The 12,227-nt window shown below is 47.9% G+C and overlaps 1 protein-coding gene across 2 annotated transcripts in view; it reads left to right on the top strand.

Annotated features, from left to right (window-relative positions):
- Positions 1-2,423, top strand: part of GARS1 (glycyl-tRNA synthetase 1) — a 31,027-nt gene extending 28,604 nt beyond the window's left edge. For both annotated transcript variants that reach the window (XM_065050327.1, XM_065050328.1), the window contains exons 16-17: positions 528-718; positions 2,203-2,423. In XM_065050327.1, the coding sequence (XP_064906399.1) occupies positions 528-718; positions 2,203-2,328 (317 nt within the window). In that variant the 3' untranslated portion in view covers positions 2,329-2,423. The remainder of the gene's footprint in view (positions 1-527; positions 719-2,202) is intronic.
- Positions 2,424-12,227: the final 9,804 nt, after the last annotated feature.

The raw sequence follows: 12,227 nt of genomic DNA, 5'->3' as shown, positions 1-12,227 counted from the left end.
CTTGTTGGCCATCTAATTTATTAAATCAGTCCCAGCTGCCGAGTCTCCAAGCACGCTGTCAAAATGCCCACTGGTACCATCTGAAAGTGAGCACATGAAGGATAGGAACGCAGGCTGTGTGTCAGACAGCACCTTTTCTGTCAGCATCAGTTCTGCTCAGGACCTCGCCTCCCCATGCTGGACATGCCCCTGCACACATGTAAGGCAGCGTGTTCTTGAGGTGAAGCAGAGCTGTGGGTCTGCAGTGACAGGTTGAAGAAGTCGGTGACTTTGCTCTTTGGGTGAGATTCAAGTGATGCAATGTGGACAGCTGTGAGAGTAGCTGTACCTGTGGGGTGGGTTTGAGCCTGGAGTCTTGGCAAGGGCTGAAACCTTGTGAAAATTAACATGATGGTCAGTGATGCTCCTTGAAACCACGACGCGTGGTCCATCATTCAGGCAGCGCTGTGGGAGGCCTCTGCTGGGATCATGTTGCCTGCTGAGGATGCAGCGAGTCCTGGTGACCCCCTCTTCCCTGCTTCTTGCAGCTGAAGCCCTCACCAGGAACGGCATCTCTCACAAGGTGGATGATTCCTCCGGATCCATCGGCCGGCGCTACGCCAGGACTGACGAGATTGGCGTGGCCTTCGGCATCACGATCGACTTCGACACCGTTAACCGGACGCCTCACACGGCCACCCTGCGAGACCGCGACTCCATGCGCCAGATCCGAGCCGAGGTAAAGGGCGGGCGGGGGGTTTGGTGCTGACAGAGCCCAGATTGTTCCTGATGGGCTGAGAAAGAGCGTTACCTGCTATTTCTGATCCAGCAACGACTCTGATCAGCGCGGGAGCTGCCTCCAGCTCTCATGGGCAATTTAGCTATTCTGAGAAACCCCCAGGGAAGGGATAGCAGTCAAACACAAGATGCTGGCACTGCTGCTCAAGTAAGGAGAGGCTTTTGTTTTCCTGGGGTACAGCAGAGGTGTTACTTTACCTGAAAGCCACGCCATGTGCTGATTGCACTGCTCTTTAGGGTGCCTCTTCCTGAGTGAAGGCTGCTGAGTAAATGCATTTGCTGGGTTGCGTCTGGCTTTCTGAATCCACAGGCACCACAAGGCAGAAGATCCCTGCCTAGCAGCAAGGCTCTACAGAGGGATCTGGACCGGCTGGGTCATTGGGCTGAGGCCAATTGTATGAGGTTTAGCAAGGCCAAGTGCTGGGTCCTGCGCTTGGGTCACAACAACCCCATGAACACTGCAGGCTTGGGGAAGAGCGGCTGGAAAGTCCCTGGGGAAAGGGATCTGGGGGTGTTGATTGACAGTGGCTGAACATGAGCCGGCATGTGCCCAGGTAGCCAAAAAGGCCAACGGCATCCTGGCTTGTATCAGGAATAGTATGACCAGCAGGCCCAGGGCAGTGACCGTCCCTGTGCTGGGCACTGGTGAGGCCAAACCTTGAATCCTGGGGTCAGTTTTGAGCTACTCATGACAAGAAAGCCCTTGAGGTGCTGGAGCGAGTTGAGAGAAGGGAACGGAGCTGGTGAGGGGCTGGAGCACAAGTGTGATGGGAGCGGCTGAGGGACCTGGGGGGTTCAGCTGGAGAACAGGAGCTGAGGGGAGACCTTCTGATCTCTGAACTGCCTGAAAGGAGCTTGGAGCATGGAGGGGGTTGGTCTCTTCTCCCAGGTAACAAGTGGTAGGACAAGAGGAAATGGCCTCAATTTGCACAAGGAGAGGTTTAGCTTCAATATTAGGAAAAATTTCTTCCTGGGAAGGGTTGTTGAGCATTGGAACAGGCTGCCCAAAGCAGTGGTGGAGTCACCATCCCTGAAGGGGCTTAAAAGACATGTAAATGAGGTTCTCAGAGACATGGTTTAGTGCCAGTGTTGGGTTAATGGTTGGACTCTATGATCTCGAATGTCTTTTCCAACCAAAATAATTCTGCACCACCACCAGGACTGAACCTTGCTGTGATCCACCACAGCAACAGCTGGATTTCCCTCATGGTGGATAACTGAGCAATCTGCCGAGATGACACAGGCTGTGATTTAAGATATCCTCCTAATTAATGTTTTTATTTCTCCCCAAAAATGAGCTTGCAGGGAGGTATCTTGTACCTGTTTCGTTGCTGATGTAAAAATTACCCATATTCCCCACGTAACCAACAGAGCAACCAGATTCTGCTGACCTTGTGTTTCATGTCGTTGTGACTTTGCCTGCAGATCTCTGAACTTCCTGCCATCATCCGTGACCTGGCGAACGGTTATCTAACCTGGGCTGACGTCGAGGCGAAATATCCACAATTTGAGGGACAAGAGACTGGCAAAAAGGACACAATAGAGGAATAAAGAAAAGGACCTGAAGTTAAAATCCCATCAAATGTCCACTTTTTACTGTTCATGTTAATATGAAATAAACTTATCATGTATTATTCAAAACTGCATTGTTTGTGCACACAGGGACTGTTTTTTTTCTTTCCTCAATTGCTGCCTGAATTTAACTTTAAAAACTGAAATAACTGCAGTCCAAGTTGAAGGTGTTGCGAATAAAACCACCATTATATATGCCTGCTTCTCTGCCTTCATGCAGCCTTGTGCTTTCTTCAGAAATTTTGGTTTGTTAGCTTATTTTTCCCCCTCCTCCTTACGGCTGTGGCTGTTACAGCAGGAGAACAGAGAGGGTGGAAAATCCCATTCAGGTTTGTGTTCTTGCTTGGCAGGGTTGGTTTGCTGGGCTGAGGGCACGAGGAGCACGGAGAGCAGGGGCAATGTTAAGACTGAAACCCAAGGCTGCCCTAAGCAGGTGGGAGAAGATCCAGGTACCTTCTGACTTCTCCAGGTGCTGGAGAAATCCAAACCCACGTGGAAGGTCACCAGTGTTCGGGAGCATTAAACCTGCCTGACCTGGACCAGTCAAGAGAGGCCTCGCACCCATTAGTTTGGTGCAAAAGTAATCACAGTTGTGGACTATAAATTTTAAATCATTATAACTGGGTTCAAATACATCTTTATTAGTCAAAACAGGAACTGTTACAATCAACACAGTTTGCCAAGGAGAAAAATAAGTTTGTTTATTCCCGTAGCGTAAAAATCTGTGCGTTGGGATTTGACGAACCCTTGGAAAGCATTTTCTTCATCCTGCTGTTTTTCCCTGCAAAAAGCTGTTGAGACGCTTGAAAGAACTGGTAGTCATTTGGTGAGAGGTCAGGTGAACGTGGCAGATGAAGCAAAACTTCATCACCCAATTCGTTCCACTTCTGAGCTATGGGTTGTGCGATGTGGTCGGGCATTGTGGAGAAGAACTGAGTCCTTTCTGTTGACCGGTGCCGGCTGCAGGTGTTGCAGTTTTGGTGCATCTCATAGATAACTACATCTGAAGGACTGACCCCGCTTTTCTTCAGCCCTGGTGTAAATAAAGCATCTGCCACCGCTGGCACCATCGGCTGCAGCTGCATAAACCTCCTCTGAGATGCTTGAGCTGCGTTAGAGCCTTGCGTAAGCAGGTCCGATACAAGGAAAGGTTTAAACAAAAAACAAAAGAATGCAGAAAGGGATGCTTGAAAACATCAACTCTTGTGTGTGACTGGAAGCTTCCTTTTCTCTGCTGGCAGCTGATACTAATACCTTCTCCAGACTGGCAGGCAGACAACAATTAGTGAACATTACTGAGTAATTTTCTTTAGTTTTAGCTAAACTTCTGCAGAAGCAGAAGGACGGGGTCATTGGAGAGGGAGGGGCTGGTGGAGTTGCCATGCCCATAAATCACTGTGCTGCTGATTTCATAGAATCATAGAACAGTTTGGGTTGAAGGGACCTTCAAAGCTCATCCAGTGCCACCCCTGCCATGAGCAGGGACATCTTCACCAGCTCAGGTTGCTCAGAGCCCCGTCCAGCCTGGCCTGGGATGTCTCCAGGGATGGTTCATCCACCACCTCTCTGGGCAACCTGGGACAGGGTTTCACCACCCTCAATGTCAAAAATTTCTTCCTCATGTCTGGCCTGAATCTCCCCTCCTTTAGTTTAAAACTATCACCCCTTGTTCTGTCCTAACAGACTGTTTAGTTTCATTTTGCTGGGCTTGGTTGCATGAATACATCCTGGTGGTAACAGCTGTCGTGCAGACACCACTTTCAGTTGTCCTTTTCCTCTCCAAACTGCATCCTTGAGTGAAACTGGCAGCTTTTTGTGTCTCCCTGGAAGGGGCTGATGGACAGAGGTGCCTGACCTGGAGAAGGGTGAACACACTGGGGTGTTTCTTTGACGTGGGGCTGCTCCAGGTACCTGCAACATGGAAGCCATGGAGATGCGTGCCCTGGATCCCACCATCATCTTTTGAGCAGTGGCTGGAAACACAGGTCAGCTCCTCTTTGTCCACCTCCCTGCTGCTCTGTGTGCTTGAAAAAGGTAATTAAACGCCTCCACGCTGCCAGCAAACACAAGTGCTATTTCCTTAATATAAGAACAGATAAAAGTGTGCAGCCATGAGTGAGAAACCATCACCCAGGAACTAATTAGCAAGTTGTGTCTCCACTTCATTGCTTGGCCTTCAGAGGATGCAGGTAAGCCCCGCGTGTTGTTTGCAGTTAAAAACCTTGTTATTTTAAATACAAACAAGCCCTGGAACCAACTGCACTATGTTAAATCCCTTCAAGTGGAGACCTGACCAACGCGAGCTACAACTGAGGTGCTCCCACCATTGCCGAGGGCCAGGGGTGGAACAGGCTGCCCAGGGACGTGGTGGGGTCACCATCCCTGGAGGGGTTTAAAAGATGCGGAGATGAGTCTCCTAGGGACACGGTTTAGTGCTAGATTATGGTTGGGCTCGATGATTCTGAGGGTCTCTTCCAACCAAAATGATTCTATGATTTTGGAGGAGGTGGAATCCGGAGCGCTCCAGACAGATGCTGATGGTGGCTGCCCCAGCCCTGCCTGGTGTCCCTGGGCAGCTGAGCTGCTCCTCCCCTTCTTATTTCACAGCTGCTGTCACTATGAGATGTACCAAGGTGAAAATGCATGTTCTTGTCCTGACTACTATGCATGTGATTTGTAAGAAAGGTGCTTTGCTGCCTAGGGAGGTTGTGGAGTCTCCTTCTCTGCAGACATTCCAACCCGCCTGGGCACCTTCCTGTGTAACCTCATCTGGGTGTTCCTGCTCCATGGGGGGATTGCACTGGATGAGCTTTTGAGGTCCCTTCAATCTCTGGCATTCTGTGATTCTGTGAACCGATAAAAAAGGCTGGGATATGTCTGAGGACATAATTAAAAGTTTTAGGGCAGTCCTCACCAGGACGGTGCAGATCTTACCTGCTGCTCCAGCGATGCAAAGCAGTGATTTGCTGTGGTTTGACAGTGTCTGCACACATTCCTGACCGCTGGGAGCTGCACCCATCACCTACCAAACAACCGTGTGCTGGGACTCTGACCAGCACTCGATCACGCAGTGATCTTCAAACTCCTCAAAGCAAACTGCAAAACATCGCTCAGAAGGGATTGTCTAAATGCCATTTTGCTTCAATCCACCCGGAGAGGGCTCTGCCTTTTGTTTGCTGATGCTCAGAGCTGCTGGGAGCTGAGCAGGTGCACCCTTCAGCACCCACTTCCCAGAAGAGGGTGCTGTCAGGCCGAAAATAGCGAGTGCAAGGTTTTTAGACATTGAAACTCTGTGTTTTATTTTTAACTCTTCTGCCTATGCTGCAGCCCTGGGCCTCTAAAGCTCTTTGTTAATTCAGTGGCTGAAAATGCTGTTGCAACGTGGATTTTAATGCAGGACGACAATCGTAAGAAAGTCTTAGAAATGTAATTGATAGTTGTTCTTCAGGGGAGCGCATGTCTGGGGTGTAAGAGTGAAGTTTGGATCCCCTTGCCATGAGGTTACGGAGCTGGGGGGATCCATCTGATTAAACATAATTATTTACAGCACAGACGGTTGTAACCTCCTCAGCATCCCTGCGATCGGGAGTCTGGAGCACTTTAGTCTCAGTCTTAAGTGGGTATTCCGGGCATCACAAAACCACCAGTTTCGCTCTGTTGATGGACAGGGATGCCGGGGAGGGGAGCACAGACAACACTGCCTGTGTGAATGTTGCCCAGCCTGCGCATTGCTAAAACACCCCTGATTTTTACCAAAAAAAAAAAAAGCTGAAGATGACAGGCTTGTCTTAACAAAGACAGATCCAACAGATGTACTTTGGAAATTCAGCTTAAACCTTTTTGATTCCTATCTTTGCTGTGACCTGCAATTCACCTTCTGCGCCAGATCGGCAAAGTTTATTATTTATAAGCAGGGACTGCTGAACCTCAATCTAACTCCGCATGGGTCTGCAACACTGATTTCCATGTTCTACCGAGGGCTGATCACTTAACACTCCACTTTCTGCTGTAATCTGCAGCTGTCTCCCCTGCAAGGGGATGGGAGAACATCGCTCATTCGTTTCGTAAAGCTACGAAAAATGAAAAGCACTGGCAAAGCCAATTGGTCTTTCTATTTAATATCTCAGAGCACATGGGCCAGACTGCAGCTCTGAATTTAGACAGTATTAAGAGTCATCCCCACTTTTAGAAGCCTGTGAAGAAGGGGAGTAGAAGAGAAAGGTTCATTTTCTCTTCTAATATAAGAACTGGTGAATAATAAAATCGGCAGGTGACAGCTTCAAAATAGCTACTGCGGGGAAAGATCACTGTGTGTTTGTGCCGTTCTTCCTCGCTGTGCTTTGCACCTTGTGGTGGTCATTGTTTGGTCTGGGAAGACTTGGAGGTGTGGGAAGAATCATAGTCAGTTCTTTTCCCAGCGGTCAGCACACAAATCAACCCACAGAAGCTAAATCCATCCACGCCAACCTTTAACTGACCCAGTGCTAAGGGCAGCGCTTGAGCCAATTGCTCTGTAATCGGGTTAAACAGGCGCTGCTTCAGATCAGGCCTCTACGTCTTCATTTATAAACTGATGAGAAATGCAGCTGCTTTACAGCAAGAAAAGCAAGAAACCCTCAGTGCGTATTCCCCAAAACACAAAGCAAAGAAAGCTTGCCGGGGATTTTCCTTTTCGGTTTTCAATTTGGGAACAGCGCAAAGCTCTGCTCTTTCTTCAAAGGCTTCACATTAGCGAAAGGGGTATTTGTATGAGACGTGATGTTACAGCAACTGAACAGGAGCCCAAGAATAAGGATTCCTGATCCTCTCCGTGGTAAATAATTCCATATTTCTGAGGTTTGGTTTCCTCTGTTGTTAGGCAGCAATAGCAGCAGTGTTCGGTTTTTGAGTTGGTTATACTGGTGGATATTTGCTATCCTCTCACTAACCCCAGCAGGTCTTGGCTGAGGTCCCGTGCCAATTCACGCTTATCCAGAAGGCAATTCCCAATTGCATAATCCTCAAAAGGTGTAAAAAATGAGCAGAGGTCTCATTCCTCTCTTTTGCTGACTGTTCCTGCTCTAATCAGGAGCCCCTTGGTAATTTTCCAAATCCTGCAACCCCATTTGCAAAAATATAATGATGAAAATCCCATGATTGAATTCTCTGCCTCTTGGGGGAAATCAGATATTAAATAATAAATATATATTATATCCTCCAGCCCAAACCCTGCTGGTCACTAATACCTACAGATTAATTGTACTAATCCAGTGTGATCAAGGGTAGACGGTTGGCTACTTGGCACTATTTTGGTCCCTTGCTTATGAAACTCCATCTCTGTGTTTGAAAGAAAAGTCTTTACATAACCGTAATCACTCAGATAAGAAAAGGACTAAACTGTCCTGAAACATTTTATCTTCTGCACAGACGCTGCCCATGAATTTTGACTTGATTAAATAACACAGCAGCACAATATTTTGCTCTGAATAGCAAATGTGAGGGGGAAGGAGCAAGTTTGCTCTCTCGACTGGCTGTTTGGTGTGAACAGAAATGGGGATTGATGGAGGCTGGAGGATCCAGCAACTCACCTGGTCGGTGAGAATTGCTCGGAAAATAGCTCAGGGACCTGTTGTGTCAGTGAAAGGTCTGTGATACACACCTGGCTCAGAGAGGTCCCCAAACGTGTAGCACAGGTGCCATCACAAACCACAAAGCAAAATTAAGATCTGCGGAAAACCACAGGAGGGCAACCGGAGCACCTGGGCACCAGCATCTTAGCTGAGTGCACCAGCAGAGGATTTGTTCAAATGTTTTGTATCTTTTCCACCATCTCTACTTCTTGCTTGTTAAAACGGGTCTTCTCACGTCCCGAGAAGCACGGAATTGGGCTGGAGATGTGTGGCTTTAGGATACTCTTGCAAGGTGTGAACATGAACAAGACCTTGTCCTTGTTTCCTGCCCTGCTGCTCATTCCCCATTGATGAGCTCCTGTTTGTAAAGTTATAATCACCAGCAAACAGTAACGATCTGAGCAGGAGACAACAGGGATGCACCAGGTCCTTCGAGACAAGTTTTCTCATCACTCACAGTTTTCACCTGTATTTTGCCTCTGTGAATGACTGATTTTTGCACGCTCATTTACATCAAGACGAGTGAGGACCTTCCATGTGCTGACCCAAATGTTTATAGAGAGAACTGGAAAGTTAAGTCCTTTCTCAGTGATTCCTACAGCAAAACCTCAGTCTCACATAATCCCTTTTTCAGATCTGTCATGATGCAGATGTTGGTGTCCTGGTCCCAGGTGGATGCTTCCACCCTAAGCTCTCACCTCTTCCACCTCCATCCCATTTGGGATAACTTGAATCCAACAGCTTTTTTTAGTACAGCTATTTTATTAGAAAAATAAAGGCAAACCATCTGCAAAACAGAGGAAATACAGAAAAAGTGTAGGGGAAAGAGGTGAATTCCGTAGATGAAGCATCCTGTGTGGCAAAAGTGTGCCACCTCTCTGGACAACCTCTTAAAGAATCATAAACCAGTTTGTGTTAGAGTCATCAATTCACCATGCACTCACCAAACCCATAAATACCATAGAATCACAGAATGTCCTGGGTTGGAAGTGACCCACAGGGATCACGGAGTCCGACTCCTGTCCCTGCACAGGACAACCCCACAGTTCACACCGTGTGTCTGAGGGTGTTGTCCAGTCTCTTGAACACTGTCAGGTTGGGGCCGTGACACCTCCCTGGGGAGCCTGTTCAGTGTCCAGCACCCTCTGGGTGAAGAACCTTTTCCTGATGTCCAACCTAAACCTCCCCTGGCACATCTTCCTGCCATTCCCTTGGGTTCTGTCGTTGGTGGTTAAAGAGAAGAGCTCAGTCCTGCCCCTCCTCCTCCCCTTGTGAGGAGCTGGAGCCGCCATGAGCTCTCCCCTCAGTCTTCTCTTCTCCAGCCTGAACAATCCCAGTGACTTCAGCTGCTCCTCATACAGCTTCCCCTCCAAACCCTTCACCAACTTCGTGTTCCTCCTCTAGACACTCTCCAGTAGCTTTATCTCCTTTTTACCCTGTGTCCCCAGCCCTGCACACAGTGAATGCTCCAGGTGCAGAGCAAAGTGGGACAATCCCCTCCCTGCCCGGCTGGCCGTGCTGTGCTGGATGCACCAGGACACGGGTCCCTCTTGGCTCCAGGGACACTGTTGGCTCATGTTCAACTTGCCATTGACCAGAACCATCCTCAGGAAAATAAAAAAACACAAAAAGTTATTAGAACCCGGTTTTGAAACCTTGGAAAAAGCAGCTCCAGTTTTCCCTGACCTTTTGGGTAGGAAGTTTTGGGCCCTGCAACACCGGCTGAAGAAGCGTGTGCTCTTGACTATGCACAATGCACCACAGCTCACCTGGGCAGCAAAAAGCCTCTTAGTAATTTCTGTCTGCTGAACCCAAGGCCAACACTTTGAGAAATGACTAGGAACAACTAGTTTACAAGGCTGCTTAGCTTGTAGCTGACAATAGCATAGAATCATAGAATATTTGGGGTTGGAAAGGGACCTTCAAAGGTCATCTAGTCCACCCCCCCTGCAATGACCAGGGACATCTTCAGCCAGATCAGGTTGCTCAGAGACCCATCCAGCCTGGTCTTGAAATGTTTGGTTTCTTCTTTAAAGTCCATTTCTCTGCAAAGTGAGCTCACATCAATGCTCTTTCCAGCTCTCCTGTAGGAACTGTTTTTCTGCTCTGCAGACATGTCTAAAGGCCAGTGAACTTCAGCACAAGTACGATGATGGATTTTTCTTGCATGACTTCAAAACCCTGTTACTTTCCTAGTAGAAATTGTCCTCTATGTTCAGACCCTCACTGTTCAACCTGTTTCATTCCTCAGAGGCCAACACACATGTAGAAATGAGAACAGTCTGTATCTTATTCAACTTGCAAAGCATCTTATCCTGTTCTTCAGATGATGAAGAAGGGTAAGGTCTTTGTGACTTGGTAGGGAAGGTTCTCCAGATCTCTGCTTCCCACTTGTGCTTTTGCGGTGACTTGGAGGAGGTCAATGTCTTTGAAACTGCAGCTCCCCAGGGAAGAGGCCAGACCGAAGCAGAGGAGACAGAAATCTTGGAGCGGAAACAAACAGTGAGCTGTCCTTCTAGGAAGGACAGCAATGGGCTGTAATCACCTCCTGTGCAATTAGATGGGGGCACTGTCTCCAAGCATGCCTTGGCTACAGGCAGTTCAGCTTGATAACCTGGTCCCATGTGCTGCTACCTGGTTGCATCACTTTGGCCCTGGATGGGATCAGGGGTAGCTAAGTGTGATGGTAAGTAAATACTCATTCCCCAGGAAGGCTGCTAGTAGAAAGTGAACAGATAAAGCACATGTGATACTGGGTGTCCTGTTGCTCAGTTTTCACCCTGGTCTTTTTCCTCTCCTCACTCCCCATCTGTGGGGACACCAGGCTCCCTGCAGCCTGGGATTCTTGAAGAAGTTCTCATGGGAACTATCATGTCCTCAAAGGACAAATAAACATCCCAGGACACTTATGTCAGAGTAGATGCTTGCTCTGGCCCCGAAGACTCTCTCATTCCCACCATACTAGAATATGCTGAGCACCAATTAGCCCCATGAGTCGCATCAATGCATGAAATATGCACTTTTGCACCAGTGCTCCCAACACAACCCATCTCAATCTCTCCTCCAGACAGGCCATGCCGAATGCTGGAGACTGAACTGATGCTCAGATGTCACACACAGATAGTCAGTGAGTCAAAGAGGTGATCAAAAAAGGTCCCACAGCCAAATTCCTCCTGAAATCTGGAGAAACAATGTGCATGGCTAGAAATAGGACAGCAATTGTTTCAAGACAAGCCCTACCCGACCACTGTGAAAGACCAGGAGAGTTCTTTTTAAAAGTCAACAGAGCTTGGATCTCTCTTTTTTTAATGTAATTTTTACTTTGATTTAACTCCATTGGTTTCAGCTTGACCACGCTGAATTTACTGTATAGACCTGAAGGCAAAATCAGACCTAGTGGGCATCCTTTTCACTTGGTGACTGAAACTGCTCAGTGAATGCTTAGAGATGTGGTTTTCTGCACAAAATCTGTGCAGTGGAGAATGGGCAATTATTTAGATTTTAAACATTTTATTATCTGGAAGCCTTTTTAATGGGTTTAGGGAGGAAAGGATGAAGGCTGTTTTGCTCCTGGGGAGTGAGGATTTGGTTTTGTTCAATCCTCAGATAAATCAATTTTTTCTCATAGAGCTGGGATTATTCCATGGTCCTTATCCAAACCCAAAACAACTGTCAGCAGCCCACACCAGTGCTGGCAGCCCGAAGTACCTGCAAGGCATCTCTTGGGAGGTGTCCTTGAGAAAGTCATAACATGGCATCTCAGGCAGATCTTGATGGCACCAAAGGAAGATTCCATTTTTACATAGAGCGTTGTGCTCCCTCAGTGGGACATGAGTGTGCAGTTTATTTGGCTCACGGATGAAAACACCCATACTTAGGGCATTGTTTCAGTTTCCTACACGATGGTGTCTAGTTTAATTTGAAATGCCCTTCCTGGCATCCTATTTCTCATCCACAAAGGTCGAGGCCTCCCATAAGGCATGTGTCCTTCTAGCCCTACACAGACACCTTAGGGCACTTCACATAGTACTTGTGTGTGGGTCATTTACTGCCCTGGGGTCAATATGTGGAGGTCTGAGCTTTCAGTATGGTTGGTGGAGAGCTGGTCAACTCATCACCAACATCCATTGGGTTACCACTCATGCATGTTGCTCTGGCAGTGTTCACCTGCTGCACTGTGGATAGAATGCAATGTGGTTCTCTCAGTGATGGCTTGTAAAAAAAAGTAACCAACCAAACGAACAAAAAAAGAGGCTCACCTTGTTTCCC

The sequence above is a fragment of the Columba livia genome, chromosome 2 (assembly GCF_036013475.1).
Source record: "Columba livia isolate bColLiv1 breed racing homer chromosome 2, bColLiv1.pat.W.v2, whole genome shotgun sequence".
In the NCBI taxonomy this organism is placed as follows: Eukaryota; Metazoa; Chordata; class Aves; order Columbiformes; family Columbidae; genus Columba; species Columba livia.
Note: the sequence above shows the minus strand (reverse complement) of the source record. Positions and strands in the feature narration are given on the sequence as shown.